This window comes from Mesoplodon densirostris, chromosome 18 (assembly GCF_025265405.1).
Source record: "Mesoplodon densirostris isolate mMesDen1 chromosome 18, mMesDen1 primary haplotype, whole genome shotgun sequence".
NCBI lineage: Eukaryota > Metazoa > Chordata > Mammalia > Artiodactyla > Ziphiidae > Mesoplodon > Mesoplodon densirostris.
The window spans coordinates 3,596,546-3,615,122 of NC_082678.1; the positions used below are offsets into that span (position 1 = coordinate 3,596,546).

The window sequence follows — 18,577 nt, forward strand, 5'->3', positions numbered from 1 at the left end:
GGGGTTATGAGGGATGTGGCATAATTAGTTATTTTTGTCATAATACAAACACCTTCTCCTCTGTCTGTACCAACTCCCACACACACACCCTCCGCCCAGCCTCCCACGCAGGTTAGTTTTGCTTTTCAGGAATTTTCCTCAGTTTCTAGTGTTCTCCAGTCTCTTCTAGCCGACATCTTTGTGATCTCCAAACATTGGTTTACCTCCAGCATCACCTTGGGAAGTTGTTGAACTTGCACATTTTGAGGCACCACACCAGAGGTTCTGATTCTTACCCTGGGTGGCAGCCTGATAACCTTGCCCGTTTATTAAACAACTCAGGTAGTTTTCATACAGCTGGTGCAAAGACCACTTTTAGGCAGTCACTGAGTTGGCGTTTGTAGTAAGTTGTTCCCAGCTGTGGGACAAAAGAGGCGTTGACTCAAATTCTTGACTCCCTGGAAGATCCTGCTAATATAGTGGGCGAGCCATTGGTCCTCATACAGCCAAGGACAAGGCCAACTGGTAATTTATTTGATGAGAACATCCAGTCCATCATGTGTTTGGAGAATTAGGCGGCTTAATTCTGGGTGGTTCACAGATTATAACGCACTTTCACCGTGTAGGAGTATATAGCGTTGAATCCTCAGAAAACTAGTTACTCATTTCAAAGACAGATTAAGGGGACTTCCCTGGTGGTGCAGTGGTTAAGAATCCGCCTGCCAATGCAGGGAACATAGTTTTGAGCCCTGGTCGGGGAAGATCCTACATGCCACGGAGCTACTGAGCCTGAGTACCACAAATACTGAAGCCTGCGCCCTTAGAGCCCTTGCTCTGCAACAAGAGAAGCCACTGCAATGAGAAGCCTGCGCACAGCAACAGAGTAGCCCCCGCTCCCCGCAACTAGAGAGAGCCGTTGCGCAGCCAAAAATAAATAATTAACAAAAAAAAAGATGGGTTCAGAGAGCACATGTTTTATTTATTCGTTTTACCACTTGTCACCCAGAAAATGCTAAAATACAAACCCCATGAGGACTAGAATTTTGTGCATTAACGTTGAATCTTCAAAACCTAGGACAGTGCTTGCAATAGCAGATACTCAATACTTGCTGGGAGTTCCCTGGTGGTCTAGTGGTTAGGATTCCAGACTTTCACTGCCATGGCCTGAGTTCAATCCCTGGTCAGGGAACTGAGATCCCACAAGCCCACAGTATGGCCAAAAATAAATAAATAAATAAATAAATAAATAACATCTCGACTTTAAAAAATAAATAAGGGACTTCCCTGGTGCCGCAGTGGTTAAGACTCTGCACTTCCCATGCAAGGGGCCTGGGTTCAGTCCCTGGTCAGGGAGCTAGATACCACATGCATGCCACAGATAAGGGTTCACATGCCACAACTAAGGAGCTGGCGAGCCACAGCTAAGGAGCCCGCCTGCCACAACTAAGACCCGGTGCTACCAAATAAATAAGTAAAATATTTTATGGAAGTTCCCTGGTGGGCTAGTGCTTAGGATTCTGCGCTTTCACTGAGGAGGCCAGGGTTCGATCCCTGGTTGGGGAACCAGCCCATGTGCTGCCAGAATACAAGAAATAAAATAAAATATTTTAAAATAAATAAATAAAAAGTACTTGCTGAATAACTGAAGGGGAACTCAAGCAGGCCTGTGATTAAAAGTTCCTGTTAAAAGCAAAAATCAATAATTGGAGGAGGTGTGGTTTTGAAGGATATGGCATATTATATCTAAAAAAATGGATGACCATTCAGCCCCTGAATAAGACCATGAAGGTAAATACTGCTGTTGGATAAGAAAAGAGGAGAAATTAAGGTGTAATCAGTAACTCTAAAAATATATCAAGGGGGTTGAGAAGGAAATATTTTTAAACCATAGCACTAAAAGATATCAAGACTAGACTAAAGTTACCAGGCTAAAATACAAGACTATTCTGAGAAGATAGAAGGAGAGATTGCATACTAAGAGTGGCCATCTGTTTGACACAGCAAATAGAGAACAATTTTAAACCTTGACACAGTTCTGAAAAAACAACAACTGGACAATCATTTATCTATGGGGAGTCAGGGAACCTTAGCACCAACAAAACTGAGTGTTTTGGACAGTCCATTTGTACTTTACAAGTTTCTTTTGAGCTGCATAGCAGGGTACCAGGTGCCTGGGATGAGAAATAAAGTTATGTAGTACATATAAGACTAACATGAAATCAAGATAAATATTCACTGAAATGGCAACTGTGGGTGGGACAGCCACACTGAGGAGATAACGATGTGATACTCTCACATCACTTTAAAAGCCTAAATTCATTTGGTCACTTTTTAATGACTCACAAGTTTGTTAAGATAGTTCTCTTACCCATCCTCTTCTTTCCTTTCTCTCCTTTCTGGGGTCCTGGGTGTGGAGAGAGTTACAGGCACTGAGAATAGGAGGGGCTCCATGTCAATCCTTAGAGAAATACGGGGAGGGGGAAGGGTAAGCTGGGACAAAGTGAGAGAGTGGCATGGACATATACACACGACCAAATGTAAAACTGATAGCTAGTGGGAAGCAGCCGCATAGCACAGGGAGATCAGCTCGGTGCTTTGTGACCACCTAGGGGGGTGGGACAGGGAGGGTGGGAAGGAGACGCAAGAGGGAAGAGATGTGGGGATATATGTATATGTATAGCTGATTCACTTTCTTATAAAGCAGAAACTAACACACCATTGTAAAGCAATTATACTCCAATAAAGATGTTTAAAAAAAAAATCCTTAGAGAAGGGGTGGGAGAGGTGTGGAGAGGTCTTTTGCCCACACTGTCCTGTTCCCTTTCTTTTGCCTCCCAACTTCAAGTACTATGTTTAAATGCGTATAATAATTATTTGAGTGTAAAGTGGGAGAGAGCTGGATCAGGAACTGTATTATTGGGTTAAAGAAAAATGACTAGGGGTAGTTAGAAAAAGTTTTCTGCTTAGCAGTTACAGGAAGGTGGGAAGAAAAACGGGAAGGACAAAGAATTGCTAGCCCATTGCAAGGGCCGAGGAGAACAGAGACGTAGAGACAATCTCAGCAGCCAGCAGTGAGGCCTGGCAGGGTGTAGGCACCCAGGATATTTAATAGTACTCTGTGTAGGTAGTGGAGATCGAAAGACCGTCTTCCACTCTGTCTAGGGCTCCAGATCAAGTCCAAGCAGGTGTAAGCCTCCTTCCCAGAACCCACTGATTAACCTTGTAAAATCCAGGGTGTGTCCTTCTTCACCCAGGAAGCCACCCTCCTCCCCGCACCACCCCCCCCCACACACACCCTCCTTTCCCGGGAACAGCTGTTAAGAGGACAATTACCCAAGAAGCAAAAGAAAGATCCCATGCTGATGTGTCATCAGTCCTGGTATATCCATTAAATCAGACTGAGAAGACCACTGGAAAAAGTGAGTGCATGCACTTGCTCCCTGAGGGAGAGGCTGACAGCCATCAGTGGAACCAGGCCTTGCCAGGGAGGCTCCAGGCTGCTCAGGAGAGAAGGCAGTGGGAATCCAGGAAGTTGGTTAGTTCTAATGCACAGGGATTTGGGGTCATAAAAGAAAGCCAGCTGACTACACTGAAATCCTGCGCGTCCCAGTGATATCGACGTTGACCCACCTTCCTCTGTAGCTGTTGCTGCCGTCCGCAGGCACATCCATCCTCCAAACATCCTGTGATGATGACTCCTGCCCAGAAACCCTCGGAGAAGGGCTTGTGGGAAGACAGACTGGCTGTGGTTTGGAGTTCTTCTGGAATAGCAGGAATTGCTTTTTCCCCTAAGGGGAAACCCAATCTTTCTGCTATTCTGGTCACCCATTAGTTTTCCTTTCTTTAAAAATGTTTTTAAATGTTGTTAATCTATATAAATATTTCTCACTCTCCAATTTCCAACTAATCCAGGGGAATGGATACAATGACTGCCTGAGATTTCCTTACAGCCCTTCTGAGAGATTCTAGGATTACATCCTGTCAATACCCCCTTTCTTACGTGGTAAACATCATTGGCAAGCTTGTTACCATTAAACCATCAAAAGAGGTTCTGCAAGCCAGTCTCTTCCCTGTGCACCTCTCCCATGGCTGTCTTAGAAGATTGCTTCCAAACCCTGGCTGCACATTAGAATCACCTGGGGGGCTTGCCCAGGTCCCACCCCCCAACCAATTAAATCAGAGTCTCCCTGGACAGAGCAGCCCTGGACATCAGGATTTTGTAAAAGCTCCTTAGGTGATTCCTATATGCAGCCAGAGTAGAGAATCAGTAGCTTGGGGCAAGAATCCAAGTTGAGTAAAAAAGAACAGCAGTGGTAATCATGAGCACGGATTAGAATCACCACCTGATTTTAGGATGTGCCCTTTCTCAGTCCTAACGTGTTCTCTTCCTGCACCTGCCCAATGAAAACGCTTCTTTGGTCATTCATGTCTTGGTGTAACGTTTTATGAAGCTGAACTCAGTGGTCCTGTATGTCTCACCATGTTGTCCCAAACAGTGTTGGGTAATTTTCTTTGTATAGTTCTCAGTGTGGCATGTCACAGTCAGTGAGGTGCTATTGTGAGGTGGGGAAAGTGGGTGTTTTGGACTCAGAGCTGCATTCAAAAACTGACTAGTTGGGCCCTCCTGAGCTAAAATGGAGATAACAATATACATACTCACCAAGTTTAAAAATCGGATCCTGTGTATAAAGCCACTCATGCATGCGTAGAGCTAAGCGTGAGGTCCCTCTCTTGCCCAACTCTCTCTCCACCCACCCTACAACCTTGTTATCCCAGAGAAAGCACAACACATGGAAGGAATGAGAGCTGTCTTTAGGATGGTCAACTGGAAACTCATCCTGCAGACGGAGCATGGAAGCTTTCGTTTTCTCTCTGGAGGATGCCACAAGCACACACAACCACACCTCACACTGCACACACACCTCCCCCTCTTGACATTATAGCAGGAAGGAGAGAGAAAGGCTGTTACCCAAGGGAGCTGTTTCTTCTTGTCACACAAGAACAGATGCTGAAATCCTAGGACAGACAGCCCAGAAATGTGGCAGCAGGAGGGTGAGTCAGAGGAAATGGAATGGTCTCACCTTCAAGATACACCAAGGCCCAGAGGGGAACCTATTTGAATCACTAACCTCCTGGAGACTCCAAAGGGCAGAGACGTGTGTGTGTGTGTGTGTGTGTGTGTGTGTGTGTGTGTTTAGGACCAATTCTGCGTCCAGCTTCTCCACAGACCCCAGCTGCTTAGAGATGCGCACAGCACCTCCTCCCAGGGCACCCCGCCCCTTCTCAAGGAAGGAGGGAACAGGGATACAGCAAGCGGCTTTCTTTTTGAACCCAGCTCTGGCTTCCTCCTTCTGAGAAGCTCACCAGCAGCTTATTTTCTGCTGCACTTGCAGGCTTCCCAAGTGCTGCCAGCGTTACACTGTAAGGCTGTGCTCTGTGGGGGACATTGTCCTGACACCGTGCACACTGAACTTGTACGTTTACACAGAATCCCCATTAAAGGGGCACCCCAGGTTGGGGGACCCTGAGGAGGGAAAGGAGTCCTGGGGTCTCTGTTGAGGGAGTTTGGGAAGGAGCCATCATAGGAGGAAATCTCTTCCTTGAAAAGTTCAACTTGAGTACTCTGGATTTACTTATTCACCAGGGCACTTAAGCTGTAAAGCGATCCTGATGATTATAACGATAGCAACCCCGGTGGCGGCGGTGGTGGTGCTGAGGATTTTGCGGTTCCTAAGCTTCCTTCCCTGGCCTTCTCTCTCATCCCCAGCCCCTCTGCCCGACTCAGTGCCTCTCAGCCACTCTCCTGTAACTAACTCCTCCCCCTCCTCTCTCCAGAGCCACTCCTGCTCTCTAAGTCCCCTGTCTTCCCAGGTCTTCCTCTCCTTCTGCAAGCTGACCCTCTCCCACTGTGGGTACCATTCACTACACAGAGGCTAGGAAATGCCCCTGGAGGCTTTTTGGTGCTGTCGTTGTAAATATGAGCTAATAATGGACTAGCTCACAGAAATATTAAAGCATCGAAATAATCAAATCAGTATTTTTAAAAATTTATTTTATTTTTGGCTGCTTTGGGTCTTTGCTGCACGCGGGCTCTCTCTAGCTGCAGCGAGTGGGAGCCACTCTTCGCTGCAGTGCGTGGGCTTCTCACTGCGGTGGCCTCCCTTGCTGCGGAGCACCGGCTCCAGGCACGCGGGCCTCAGTAATCATGGCACATACGGGCTCAGTAGCTGTGGCTTGCAGGCTGTAGAGCGCAGGCTCAGTAGTTGTGGCCCACGGGCCTAGCTGCTCCGCGACACATGGGATCTTCCTGGACCAGGGCTCGAAGCTGTGTCCTCTGCCTTGGCAGGCAGATTCCTAACCACTGTGCCACCAGGGAAGCCCCAAATCAGTATTTTTAATAACATTGAGCCGGCATGACCATTGACATAACTTCTGATGATCTGGAATCCAAACAATTAAAATACTGTCTTTTCCTCCATTATACCAAATAGCATTGATTAATGTTCATTATTATAACTCTGGTAGCCTGCAGGGAATATTCAGATGTGCCTTCTAAATCATCATAAAAAGAGGTTCAGTAGACATTTCCTCAGACACGTGTGGCTCGCCCCCTCACTTCCTTCAGCTCTTTGTTCAAATGTCACCTTCTTGAAGGCTTTCTCAAATGACCCTAATGAAAATGGCATTTTTCCCTGCCTCTCCCCAACCCCTCACATTCCTGATACCCATTCCTGATCTATTTTTCTTCATAGTGCTTATCAGCAATTCAAATATCAATTTTATTCATTTATCTGCATATTATGTCTTGCACAGAAATGCATGCACAAACACACACACACAAACACTTGAATAAGCTCCATGAGAGCAAAGATTTTGTTTACTTTGGCTATTGTTGCGTCGCAGTGACTAAAAAAGTAACTGGCACATAGGAAGTACTCAAATATTTGTATAGCGCATAAAACATGGTTTTCGGGCTTCCCTGGTGGCGCAGTGGTTGAGAGTCCGCCTGCCGATGCAGGGGACACGGGTTCGTGCCCTGGTCTGGGAGGATCCCACATGCCGCGGAGCGGCTGGGCCCGTGAGCCATGGCCGCTGAGCCTGCGCGTCCGGAGCTTGTGCTCCGCAGCGGGAGAGGCCACGACAGTGAGAGGCCCGCGTACGGCAAAAAAAAAAAAAAAAAAAAAAAAAGACCTGAAGAGAAGAATGGAGAAGAAATTCTTAGTCTGAATTTCTGGGTTCCACCTCCATTCAACTATTGATTAGCTGAAGGATCTTGAAAGATCACACAAACTCTGAGTCTCCCTTTGCTTAAAATGGGGATGAGAACACCTATCTCACAGACGTAAGTTATATTAGATAATGTACGTGAAAAGTCTTAAGGGTAAAATGCATGCCTGGTATTGTGATGGGTAAATGGGTAAGTACTGTAAACTCTGTACCGTTGGAATGTGAATTTCCCACTGGCCTTGAGGATGCTGAAGCTAAAGCTTGTCCTCTGGTGTACTTAGGGCAAAGGAACCAAAGCATGGCAGAGCCTGATGCCATTCACTGGTGGAGCCTTTGTGCTGCTAGGCATCGGTCTTGTTTCAGATTGTGTCGTGTCTGTGTCTTGGGAGACTTCTGCCACAGCGTCCGGGCGCCATGGCTCCCTGACCCAAGTCGCGTGAGAGGAGTGGGAGAAACTCTTCTAGGCAGAGGGGTCTCTGCTCCCACTGCTCCCACTGCTAGAACCTGTCTCTGAGACCCAAAGGAGGACCTGATGTATTTGTCCCAACGGTACCTACCAGGAGTCAAAAGACAAACTGGATTTTGCCTGTTTTCTGCTGGCCTCAGGACAGCCTGCGGACGTCGGTGCAAAGCAAACCCACAGTCAGAGAGAAGGCAGGAGGGGAAAGAGGGGTCGGTCCTGGGACAAACGGAGGATGCGGGGAGCTCTGGGCTTTGAGGAGTCGAGGGGGGCGAGGGGAAGGAGAGGTGGGGGAAGGAGCGCTGGGGTGTGGGCGCAAGGCGGAGAGGGCGGGAACGGAGAGGAGAGGAGGGAGGGCGAGGAGGGAAGGGCCGCGGGGAAAGGAAGGACACGCGCAGACGGGCAGAGAGGGGCGGACGCGAGGCCGGCGGCTGCCGGGGAGGAGCGGGCGGCGGCCCCGGGGGGCGCGGGGCGGGGTGGGGCGGCGCTGTCAGCGCGAGGCAGCGAGCGGAATGCAGCGGCCGGAGGCCTGGCCACGTCCGCACCCGGGGGAGGGGGCCGCGGCCGCCCCGGCCGGGGGCCCGGCGCCGCCCGCCCGAGGCCGGGAGCCCGCGGGGCTGCGGGTACGGAGCGGGCGGCACGGGGGCCGAGCGGGCGGCACCAGCTCACAAGTCGCCCGCTGGGCGCTGGGGAACTTGGTGCCGCCCGAACCAGCCGGGGAGGGGCGGCGCCCGCGCAGGCAGAAAAGTTCCTCCGCGCGGAGTCGGGAGGAGGCCGGTCTGGCGTCCGCTTGGGCGAAGTTCTGGAGCAGTCGGCGCGGGCGGGGGGACGGCTCGGCGGGGCTGGATTGCGATTCTCCCGGAGGGTTAGGGAGCCGCGGGGCCGCCGTGGGGCCGCCCCGGGCCTCGGGCTGACGTGCGTGCTTCTGGAGTCCGACGGGCCGGGGGCTGGGGGCGCGCGGAGAGCGCGGGTCCAGCCTCGGCCGCTGGCCGCTGGCCGCTGGAGAAGGAGGCTCGGCGCCGCTGTCCCCCCGGCCCAGGTTCTGTGATACACTCCGACTCGGGCTCTGGAGCAGTCAGTGCATGACAGAACTTGGGCCCGGACGGACCTTCCGCACCCAGTGGGCACAGCGCCCACCCGGGGCCTGCAGTGGACCATCTGCCTGGGAGGGGAGCGGGCACCCGAGTGGCCCATGTGGCACAGGGTTGGGCCGGAACCAGCTGTGGACCTTTGGGGTTGGGGTTGCTGGAGCCTGAGGATTGACTCTTGGGACCGTCAGGTCCCGTAGAGCCAATGACAGGGGGTCTGCCCTGAGTTAGGGGCCAACGGAGCTCTCCCCCCCACCCCGCCCCGTGTCAGTTGCAGGAACCTTCCCTCTACACCATCAAGGCTGTCTTCATCCTGGATAATGACGGACACCGCCTGCTGGCCAAGGTAACCTCCCACCCTCACCGGAGGGCCCCTGAAGACACTGTGCCACAGGCCCAAGAACAGAAGTCCCCACCCAGCTGCCTCTCCTGGCAGGAGGGACCCCACTGTGGGCTCTGCGACTCAGAGCACCTCAGCTGAGACCCCTCCAAAGGCCATTCTGTCCATCCTCCTGCCTGTCAGACTGCTGGCCCCTGAAAGGGTGGGGCTGTCTCCTCTGTTTCTCAAATGTTCCCTAAAATGTCTTCTCACCATCTTTTCCACGGGCCTGGGACCCCGGAGTCCTAGTCCCCAAATTCTGAACAAGTAACCTCCACTTTTCTTCTACAGCTTGGTAAACACTAAGGATTTAGAACCAGACAAGATTTTAGAGACTATATAATCCACCTCTTTCATTTCACAAATGAGGAAAATGCAGTCTAGAGAAGCGAAAAGAGTTGCCTGTGGTCACAGGTAGTAATATCAGAACACAGATCCAAGCTCAGGTAGTTTGACCTGAAGCTCAGGAGGGTGGTTTTCACTGCACCAACTATTCAACTATCTGGCATCTATGCTAGTGAACATGGCCAGGATAAACCAAACTAGAATAATCCAAAAATAAATGTCTACCATCAACGCAGTTAACTATAGTAGGGCTATGGTACCTAAAGTAGCTACGAAATGCATTATAGATTTTTCGTTTGTATGGGTTGAAACTTTTTGACTTCATGACATTGAAAGGAGCTTGTTCACCACAGCAGTGGCCAGCAGGGAGACTGCTAATTTGCCTGCAGATGGGGTACTAAGTGGCAAAATCCACATTCAGAAAATTGAAAGCTGAGCTGACCATCTCTTGCCGCAGCTGGTCAGAGGTGGCTCGGCAACCAAAAGTTCCAGGGCCTCCTCCCAGCAGATCACATCCATGTTCAGATGCAGGAACTGAGTCAGAGAGAGAGTCTCATCAAACCCAAACAAAGCAGCGTTGACTTAATTAGGCAGTGTGTGCCAGGAACTTTCCCTTAGATATTTCATCTTCACCATAACCCTGTCTGAAGTCAGACCATCATTGGTGTTCAATCCCAGCTCCGTCCCTTACAACTGTGAGATGTCAGGGAAGTTACCTGACTTCACGCCTCAGTTTCCACATCCATATAATGTGGATAATAAAGTAGCTGCTGTGATATTATTGTGTTAAAAGGCCCCTGGCTCTGCCTTCTTTCCTGTAGACTCAGGTTAGTGTAGAAACAGTGTGGCCCACTGACCACCGCAGTCTTTAGCACGCTGCACCTCTGCGGAATGTACAAAGGCCTTCAAGAAATCAGGACAGGGGCTTCCCTGGTGGCGCAGTGGTTGAGAATCTGCCTGCTAATGCAGGGGACATGGGTTCGAGCCTTGGTCTGGGAAGATCCCACATGCCACGGAGCAGCTGGGCCCGTGAGCCACAACTACTGAGCCTGCGCGTCTGGAGCCTGTGCTCTGCAACAAGAGGCCGCCATAGTGAGAGGCCTGCGCACCGCGATGAAGAGTGGCCCCCGCTTGCCACAACTAGAGAAAGCCCTCGCACAGAAACGAAGATGCAACACAGCAAAAATAAATAAATTAAATTAATAAACTCCTACCCCCAACATCTTAAAAAAAAAAAAAAAAAAAGAAATCGGGACAGGACTCCACAAGAAGGCCTCAAAATTCCTCTACTTTTTTTTTGTTTTTTTTGTTTTTTTTTTTGCGGTACGTGGGCCTCTCACTGCTGTGGCCTCTCGTGCCGCGGAGCACAGTCTCCGGCCGTGCAGGCTCAGCAGCCATGGCTCACAGGCCCAGCCGCTCTGCGGCATGTGGGATCTTCCCGGACCGGGGCACGAACCCGTGTCCCCTGCATCGGCAAGCAGACTCTGAACCACTGCGCCACCAGGGAAGCCCTCCTCTACTTTTTATGACTTTCTTTGCTCAGAATTTGTGTTTATGGGGAAACAGTGAGCAGATGGGCCTAGAGGGCAGTCAAGAGAAGATGGGGCATGGTAGCAGGGTCCCGCTTGGCCAGCACCCACCATTCCCTGCCACCCATCCAGGGAGGAAGCTCTGTGGAACAGCTGTCACCTTTTCTCCTTCCCTTTCACCTAGTATTACGATGACACATTCCCCTCCATGAAGGAGCAGATAGCCTTCGAGAAAAATGTCTTCAACAAGACCAGCCGGACTGACAGTAAGTGTACGCCTTTCGCTCGTGCAGAACTTTCAGATGCACACCGTCATCTTCATCTGGACACATCTGTCCCCGTCGGCCTCACACACCCACAGGCCATTCCCTTTTCTTCAGAGGTGCTTTTTCCTCTCCTTCCCAGCTGTTCTCTTCTCTCTTCTTCCGGTGAGCCTTCACTCCCCGCCCTCTCAACACCCCCTTCCTGCTTACGGCATGCCCGGACTTCTCTCAGTGGAAGGGGCCCGCCTGGGGCTGGTCTTAGGCTTTGCATATGGCGGGTGAAAGGTCAGCCTTGAACTAGGTTTGTTGACTTCTTAGAATGAGTCCGTCAGGTGCTAGGAATGGAGTAGAGGGTGGGGGGAGGGACACAGAGTAGCCTAATGGTAGTGTCCCTAGTGTGTCTTTCCAAGGGTGCTAGTCTTTGCAAGGGTTCTTTGTTTGTTTGGCCTCACAGCTTGTGGGATCTTAATTCCCTGACCAGGGATTGAACCCGGGCCCTTGGCAGTGAAAGCGTGGGAGTCCTAACCACTGGACCACCAGGGAATTTCCTTTGCAAGGGTTCTCTGGACGGGGAAGAAGGAACTAGGGCAAGAGGCGCAGAGCTGGAGACGGGGAGGAGGGGCCAGGCAGAGGTGACCAGAACTGAGACCGCCCCCTGCTCTTCTAGGTGAGATTGCATTTTTCGGGGGCATGACCATCGTCTACAAGAGCAGCATTGACCTCTTCCTGTATGTGGTGGGCTCATCCTACGAGAACGAGGTGAATTCAGGAGGTTGGAGTGACAAGGAGGCTTGGATTCTGGGGTAGAAGCTGGGAGGCTCACCACTGGTACCCCTCCTTCTAGACTCTGGGGAACTGGGAGCAGCCAGAATGGTTCTTTCTGGAACAGTGCATATCCATGGTGTTCCTTAGATTCCTTGGGTACCAGAAATGGAGTCCTCTGCAGAGAGCCTCTGTGTCTTAAACATCACTGGAGAAGGATGTACTCAGTGTCCCACAGCAGGCGCTCCAGTGCTTCCAACCCAAACATGGGGAGGGGAGGGGTCCTCTCAGGTCAAACTGCAGTCAGGCTCCAGCCATGTCCTCTCTGAAGAGGGACAGCTGCCCACACAGTCAGGCTCTGAGGTCTCCTTTTGGCCTTCTCAACCTCAAGCTCTCTCGTTTTCCTCCCCCCCATTATCTCCTCACCCCCAGCTGATGCTCATGTCTGTTCTTACCTGCCTGTTTGAGTCCCTGAACCATGTGTTAAGGTGAGTGAGGTCCTCTATCCTCCAAGGCTCCCATTCCCCAGACCTTGGTACATCACAGAGGCGGGACCCTTCCTCCCTGCTTTTCTCCTGAAGTCCCCACAAGACTAAGGCTGGAGCCAGAGCATCCTTCTGCAAGGACCCTGCCCTTTACCTGATCAAGCAATGGTATGGCCAGAAAATGAGGTCTAGAGAAGCTAAGTGATTTGCCTGAATTTACAAGCTATTTATATCAGAGCGGAGATTCAAACTCAGGTCTTTTGACTTGAAGCTCAGGGTGATTTTCCCTCCACCCCCATTCAGTGATCTGGTATCTACCCCAGTGAACGTGGCCTGGGTAAACCAAATGCAGATAACCTAAAAATAAATGTTCACAGTCGACACAATTAACTACAGTAAGGCTATAGCACCTGAAGTGCTATGAAATGCTTAAGGGTGGGCACAGGGTCCCTGCTCAAAGTGTGAGGGCGGTGGGCAAGGGGAGCTTAAGGGAGCAGACCCGTGCTCTGGGCAGGGACCCCTTGCCCAGGTGCTGCCCTCACTGCCCTTGACATTCTCCTTCCCTGTGCTTGTGCGGGGGATTGGCGGTGGGAAATAAGGCAATCTTCGGAGAGAGCGGGTCCGCCTCACCTAGGCAGGGGCCCGGCTTCTCCTGGCCGTGGGGAGGTTCCAGAGATGTGTCTGCCTCCAGGAAGAACGTGGAGAAGCGCTGGTTGCTGGAGAACATGGACGGAGCCTTTCTGGTGCTGGACGAGATTGTGGATGGCGGGTGAGGAGGAGGGGAGGGAAGAGGGGCTGGTCAGGGACACTCACAGCGGGAGGTGCCCTTGAAAGTCATCAGCTCTAGGTTGCACCCAGCACACTGTTGGCTCTCTGGCCCACTTCTCCCTCCCTTCCCCCAGCAGATTGCCGGTGTCCCATCCCCCCCACCCCACTCATGAGGATGGAGGTTGACTTCAATGTTAGCCAAAGAGAAGCACACAAGAAAGTAATCTGATGTCCAACTCTGGCTGACTGTTGACTAGGCAGGGTTTGGGGCGCTGGTTTGGTTTCCAGTGCCCAGGATAAGCAGGCAGCACAGATACTTGCCCCTTCCTGGGAAGACTTCCTTCAGGCCGAGCCCTGCTGCTGCTACACCTCCTGCTCTTAGAGCTTCATTCCAACACCAACTAGACGCGTGACCTGGGCCAGTTACTTACTTTCCTTACTTTCTCCATCTTTCAAATGGAGACAGTGAGGGAACTGCCTTAAAGAGTGTGGGATTAAATAAGGTGATGCAAGTGAAGCGCATGGTTTTCCTTCAATAAATGTTTCCTACTATTGGCATAAGATTATAGTCTTAGGAGAGTGGGAACTCTTACGAGAAGGGTTGGTTAGTGAATTTCCATGGGGGCGGCACAATATTCAGGGAAAAAAAAAAGTTCTGGCTCTGGGGCAAAGGGTAATAGAAGCGGATCACCTGAAAGACATCCACAGGCCTCTGTCATTCCATCCATTTAATAGATGAGGAAACAGAGGCTCAGAGGTTCAAGTCCCCAAGGTCACATGGCTAGGGAGTGGCAGGGCCAAGATCTAAAACCTGTGTGTGTTTCCAGAGATTGTGCTCTTTCCACAGCACTGTACCACACTGCTCGGGGACAGGGGCTCTGGGAGGTGGGGTACTGTGGGCTTCCTCCCTCCTTCCTCCTCCCTCCTTTCCTCTATAGCTATTGACTGCCTGCTGCTGCTGCTGCTGCAAGGCCTTGTGCTAATTGCTAGGACCCAAGAGTGAGGGGAATAAAACCAGGTTTTGTGGAATATACAATTTGTATATACAACTTGGTAGACGGTCTTTAAGGAAAGCAAAGCACACACACACACACACACACACACACAATTACAAATACAAAATGAGGTGCAGGGCCTTGGAAGGACCTTCACAAGGGAGGGTGTAAGCTTTATCAGCTTCCAGTCTGTGCCCCTAGAAGGCCCAGTTTCTGCCCCCTGAGGGGCTCACAGTTTCCCTCCAGTGAAAATCAGGGACGTGTCAGTGGAGGTAACACCTGAACTGGAGCCTTGGCCTAGGTTGCTCTGTCTAAAGGACCCCTGGTGAGGGATCGGGGGCTGCAAGTGCCCCTGGGAGATGGGCCTGGGAGAGGCTCTCAAGAAATGTTTGTTCAATTCCTTCTGCCCTGGAGGAGCCTCACTGGGTGAGGAGGAGCAGTCACTCAGTCCCCATGGGCCCTAACCTACCCACAGTGACTGGCTCTCACCCCCGCACACACCCACACATGGCTTCAGAACACCCCCAGGACATCATGAAAGAGTGTCAACTAGCCGAGGAAAGCCTCCATAACTGGGTCTGTAGATTCTGATTTTTGGAGTTCCATTTCTTTCATGTATGGCATGACCCTGTGGCATAAAATAATAGTGAAACAAGATAGGGACCCCTGGGGGGGGCCTCTCTTCCTTCCCTGCATCTGAATCCATCCCTAGACCCAGAGGTGAAGTGAACCTTCTAGAGGTCTCAGTTTTTGAGTCCCTGCTTTTGACAACCTGATTGTTCTAGACTGGACTGCCCTCACCTGATCTCTAAGTGTTTGCCCAGTGATGGTGAAGTGTGGGAGAATCAGAGCTGAGGGTGCTCCGTGGTGAGGGAGAGTTCTGGCTTGAGGAGTATCAGCAGGAAGGTACCTTGGAGGGGGAATGTAGCATATGGCGGGGAAGGGAAGGGCTTAAGCAGGGAGCGGAGGCAGAGGGAAGCATGTGGCTGATTTTCCTCCCGGTTTCTCTCTCATCTTGTAGTGTGATTCTGGAGAGTGACCCCCAGCAAGTGATCCAGAAAGTGAATTTTAGGGTAAGAGCCATCCTGCATCCCCACCTCACTCCCGTCCTCTCCACCTCCTGTCCTCCCTGTATCTGGGCTGCCAGAACCCCGATGGTGGGAACCCAAGCTCCTCTAGCAGAAGCAACCACTGGGTTGATGCACTTGTTGGGGGAGCAGCGGTTTGGAGGAGTGTCAATTAGTAAAAGATATCTCTGTCCTCTCCCCCTGTAGAATCACAAACACCTCACCATCCTCCCTGGTGGGGAGTACAGACTGGGGAAATAAATAAATCCTCACAGAGACACCTGGTGGCTGCCTTGGCCTTGAGGTTGGCCTTGGGGGTGTATAGATACAACCTCCCTGCCCGGTTTGGCTTCTCATATCTGGATGAAACCTTTCCTCTCATCTTTATTCCCCCTCACTCTCTCACCCACCTTGTGCCATAGATGGGCCCTGGGCTCCCAAACAAGAAGCTCTAGGACTTCCACTAAGTGGTGATACATGTGCAGCTCTGGATCCCCTGATCACTGCATCTGTTCGCCGCCACTACCCCCAAGCCCCTTTCCCTCGCCTCTCTTTCTTCACCCAACACCCTCGCCCTGGCCTGACCACCCTGACTCTGCTTCCCTGCAGGCGGATGACAGCGGCTTAACTGAGCACAGTGTGGCCCAGGTAGGCCCCCTCCATCTGCCTTGGCCAGAAAAGGGTTAGTGGGAGGAGAGCGGAGCATCCCAGGGGGACCCAGTGGGGCTATCAAGGCTGCGAAATCAGGGGTGCAGGAGGGGAGGGATGACAGTGTCAGGCCATCTCTTGGAGACAGTCAGTGGAGGCTTCCAGGGTCCCCTAGGTGATGTGGAGCTGGGTATTAATAAATGATGGACACCTTCCTAGCAGTTCACCTTATCTCCTTCCTGGCTTGGTATAGTTGGATCAAAACCCAGGATGACCTGCCCACCCTGGAGATGGCTGGGTCACTTGTTCCCCAAAGCAATCTGAGGGCTTAGGCCTCTGATGCTTCCCCCAACCTAGAAAGGATACCAAATAGAGTTTCCTCCAAACCCTCACCCCTGCTGTTAAGGGTCCACGCTGAGATTGTTAAGGGACCCTTAAATCCATGATGGGATCTAATTCTCACCACTTGCCACCGTGTCCCCGAGTGACCTGACTATGGAAAAGTGTACCCCTGTCCTATCTGGAAGTGCATGTGGGGCAGGGGTGAGCTTTCTGGATCTGTGGCTTGACTGCTTTCCCAGCTGTGCAAACTTCCTGCTTGTCAAACTTGACCTCCGTTCTGTCTGCCCGCAGGTCTGTCTGCCCAGACTAATCCTGCTTTTATGGAGCTTCCTGCCCTGCCACTAACTACCTCCTGCGGCAGTGGCCCAAGCTCAGATGGGCCTGTACCATGCCGTGTGGGGCTCCAGGTGTGGTGCCCACTTTCCTGTGCCTGCCCTTTGTGCTCACACGGCCTCTCCCTCTGCCCAGCTCCCAGTGCCTCCTCCTACCCTGCTGAGATGAATGCAGCCGCGTGGCAATTGTCAGGGCTAAAGAGGTTACGGAGCAATGAGCAGAGCAGATAAGAACAGGAGTGCAGGTGTGAGTCATCCCAGGATGTATGTTGTGCCTTATCGCCTACAAGCTGGGTGGCCTAGGGCAAGTTACTCAACTTCTCTGGGCCTCACATAATCCCAGGACACTCCTCATAGAGTTATTATGAGAATTAGATGAGCTAACGCATGGAGAGCTCTTGGCATAGATCCTGTTTTCCAAAGGGGGAAAGAATGAAGACACAGCACTTTTAATGGAATTCTTGAGTAAAAAAACCGAGGAAGCTGCAGGTGGTGAATGGGAGGTGAAACGAGGAGAAAGATTTTTGCCGAGAGAAGCGGGAGAGCTCCAGGGCCAGGCTGTCCCTGAGAGAGGAGGGGGAGTGGGCAGGAGGAAGGGACATACAGTGTGGGACGGACCTTCTTCGAAAGGGACTGAGGCTTGATGGCTGGAGGGACAACCTGAGGGACACACCTGGGGTCCCCACCATGTTGGCATGGTGTGTGCGCAGTCGTGTGGATCTGTGTAAACATGAGGCTGAGGCAGTTTCCTCAGCAGGATGTTAAGAGTGAACGCGTCTGAGTGCGGGTGACCCTCCGCACAGTCTCTGCCCAAGAGCCCTTTGCCAGCTGTACCACATCAGCAGCGGGTTGCAGTGGGGTGTTGAGCACCTACTGCCAGCCAAAGCCAGAGCTAGGGGGTTGCTGAGGTGTCTGCGCACAGGAAGTGCCGGGCCTGGGCCCGTCTCTGCCTGGACGTGGCACTGTGGGCGGGAGCTTGAACGGCATGGTGTGGGGAGTCGGCCGCTGCCACACCCAGGGCTGCGGGTGCGGGAGCCAGGGGGCTGGGCAGGCCCTGGCCTGGGCTGCTTGTTGGCTGCAGCCAGTGACGGCCACTCTTCCCATCTTGACGGCCCGGCCCCGCTTACGGCAGGCGGCGGTGAGCTGCCGCCACCTAGTGACCGGGGGTGGTAAGGACACGGAGAGAGCGGCTACAGACCCCCGCCCCTCCCCCGTCCCATTGCTGCGTCAATGTACTTGTCATTCCTCCCCAGTAATTCTCTCAACCTTGCACACCCCCGCCCCACCCAGGTTCTTCAGTCTGCCAAGGAACAGATTAAATGGTCGTTACTGAAATGAAGGCTGTGCATTCAAGGCTCCCTGCCCCCAGACCATTCCCCCAATCCTGGCAAAGGCACAAAGATCCCAGGGGACACCGGAGACCCCCCCCCCCCACCTCTATATCCCCAGGCCTTCCCAGAACTGACTCGAGGTCTCCGGCCAGGGACTCTGAGAGGCAGAGGTTTGGCTTCAACACTGAGTCACCCCTTCTCACTGTCCTGGCCTGCTCTTTGGGCCTTCAGAACCCGCTGAGCTGCCTTAACTCAGACCCTAGGCATCCCTGGCCCCAGAGCCCAAATAAACCTGCTTTTGTCTCCTGCCAGTGGTCTCTTTCTCTCTGGACCTGGGAAGTGTGTGTGTGTGGGGGGGTGGGTGTGTTCTGATAAGGACTTCTGCACTCTGGGGGGCTCATCTCCTGGATGCCCAGTTCCAGGGTGTATCCTTGTGGTTGTGTGACTGGGGAGAAGGGTGGGTCAAGGGAGAGGAGACAATTTAACACAGTGAGGGGGTGCGACACTGATGCTGGGGCCCTATATGTGGTGTGGAGGGCTGGTTATGATTGTGTGACAGGGTAGAAGAGTCACAATG

The 18,577-nt window shown here is 52.1% G+C and overlaps 1 protein-coding gene across 3 annotated transcripts; it reads left to right on the forward strand.

Annotated features, from left to right (window-relative positions):
- The first annotated feature begins 8,163 nt into the window (after positions 1-8,163).
- COPZ2 (COPI coat complex subunit zeta 2) lies at positions 8,164-18,308 on the forward strand. 3 transcript variants are annotated; one of them, XM_060081476.1, is made up of 9 exons: positions 8,164-8,289; positions 9,026-9,100; positions 11,192-11,273; positions 11,938-12,029; positions 12,465-12,520; positions 13,209-13,286; positions 15,302-15,353; positions 15,957-15,995; positions 17,960-18,308. In XM_060081476.1, the coding sequence occupies exons 1-9, from the start codon at positions 8,179-8,181 to the stop codon at positions 18,005-18,007; spliced, it is 633 nt and encodes a 210-aa protein (XP_059937459.1). In that variant the 5' UTR covers positions 8,164-8,178; the 3' UTR covers positions 18,008-18,308. The 3 variants fall into 3 exon arrangements, with proteins under 3 accessions (XP_059937459.1, XP_059937460.1, XP_059937462.1); XM_060081477.1 differs by lacking the exon at positions 15,957-15,995; XM_060081479.1 differs by lacking the exons at positions 15,302-15,353; positions 15,957-15,995.
- The last annotated feature ends 269 nt before the right edge of the window (positions 18,309-18,577 follow it).

Bases quoted from the DNA above. Each gene is read 5' to 3' on its own strand.
- COPZ2 (XM_060081476.1), top strand. From the start codon at position 8,179: ATGCAGCGGCCGGAGGCCTGGCCACGTCCGCACCCGGGGGAGGGGGCC. The intron at 11,274-11,937 runs GTAAGTGTACGC...CTGCTCTTCTAG, and splicing joins CAAGACCAGCCGGACTGACA to GTGAGATTGCATTTTTCGGG. The intron at 12,030-12,464 runs GTGAATTCAGGA...CCTCACCCCCAG, and splicing joins GCTCATCCTACGAGAACGAG to CTGATGCTCATGTCTGTTCT.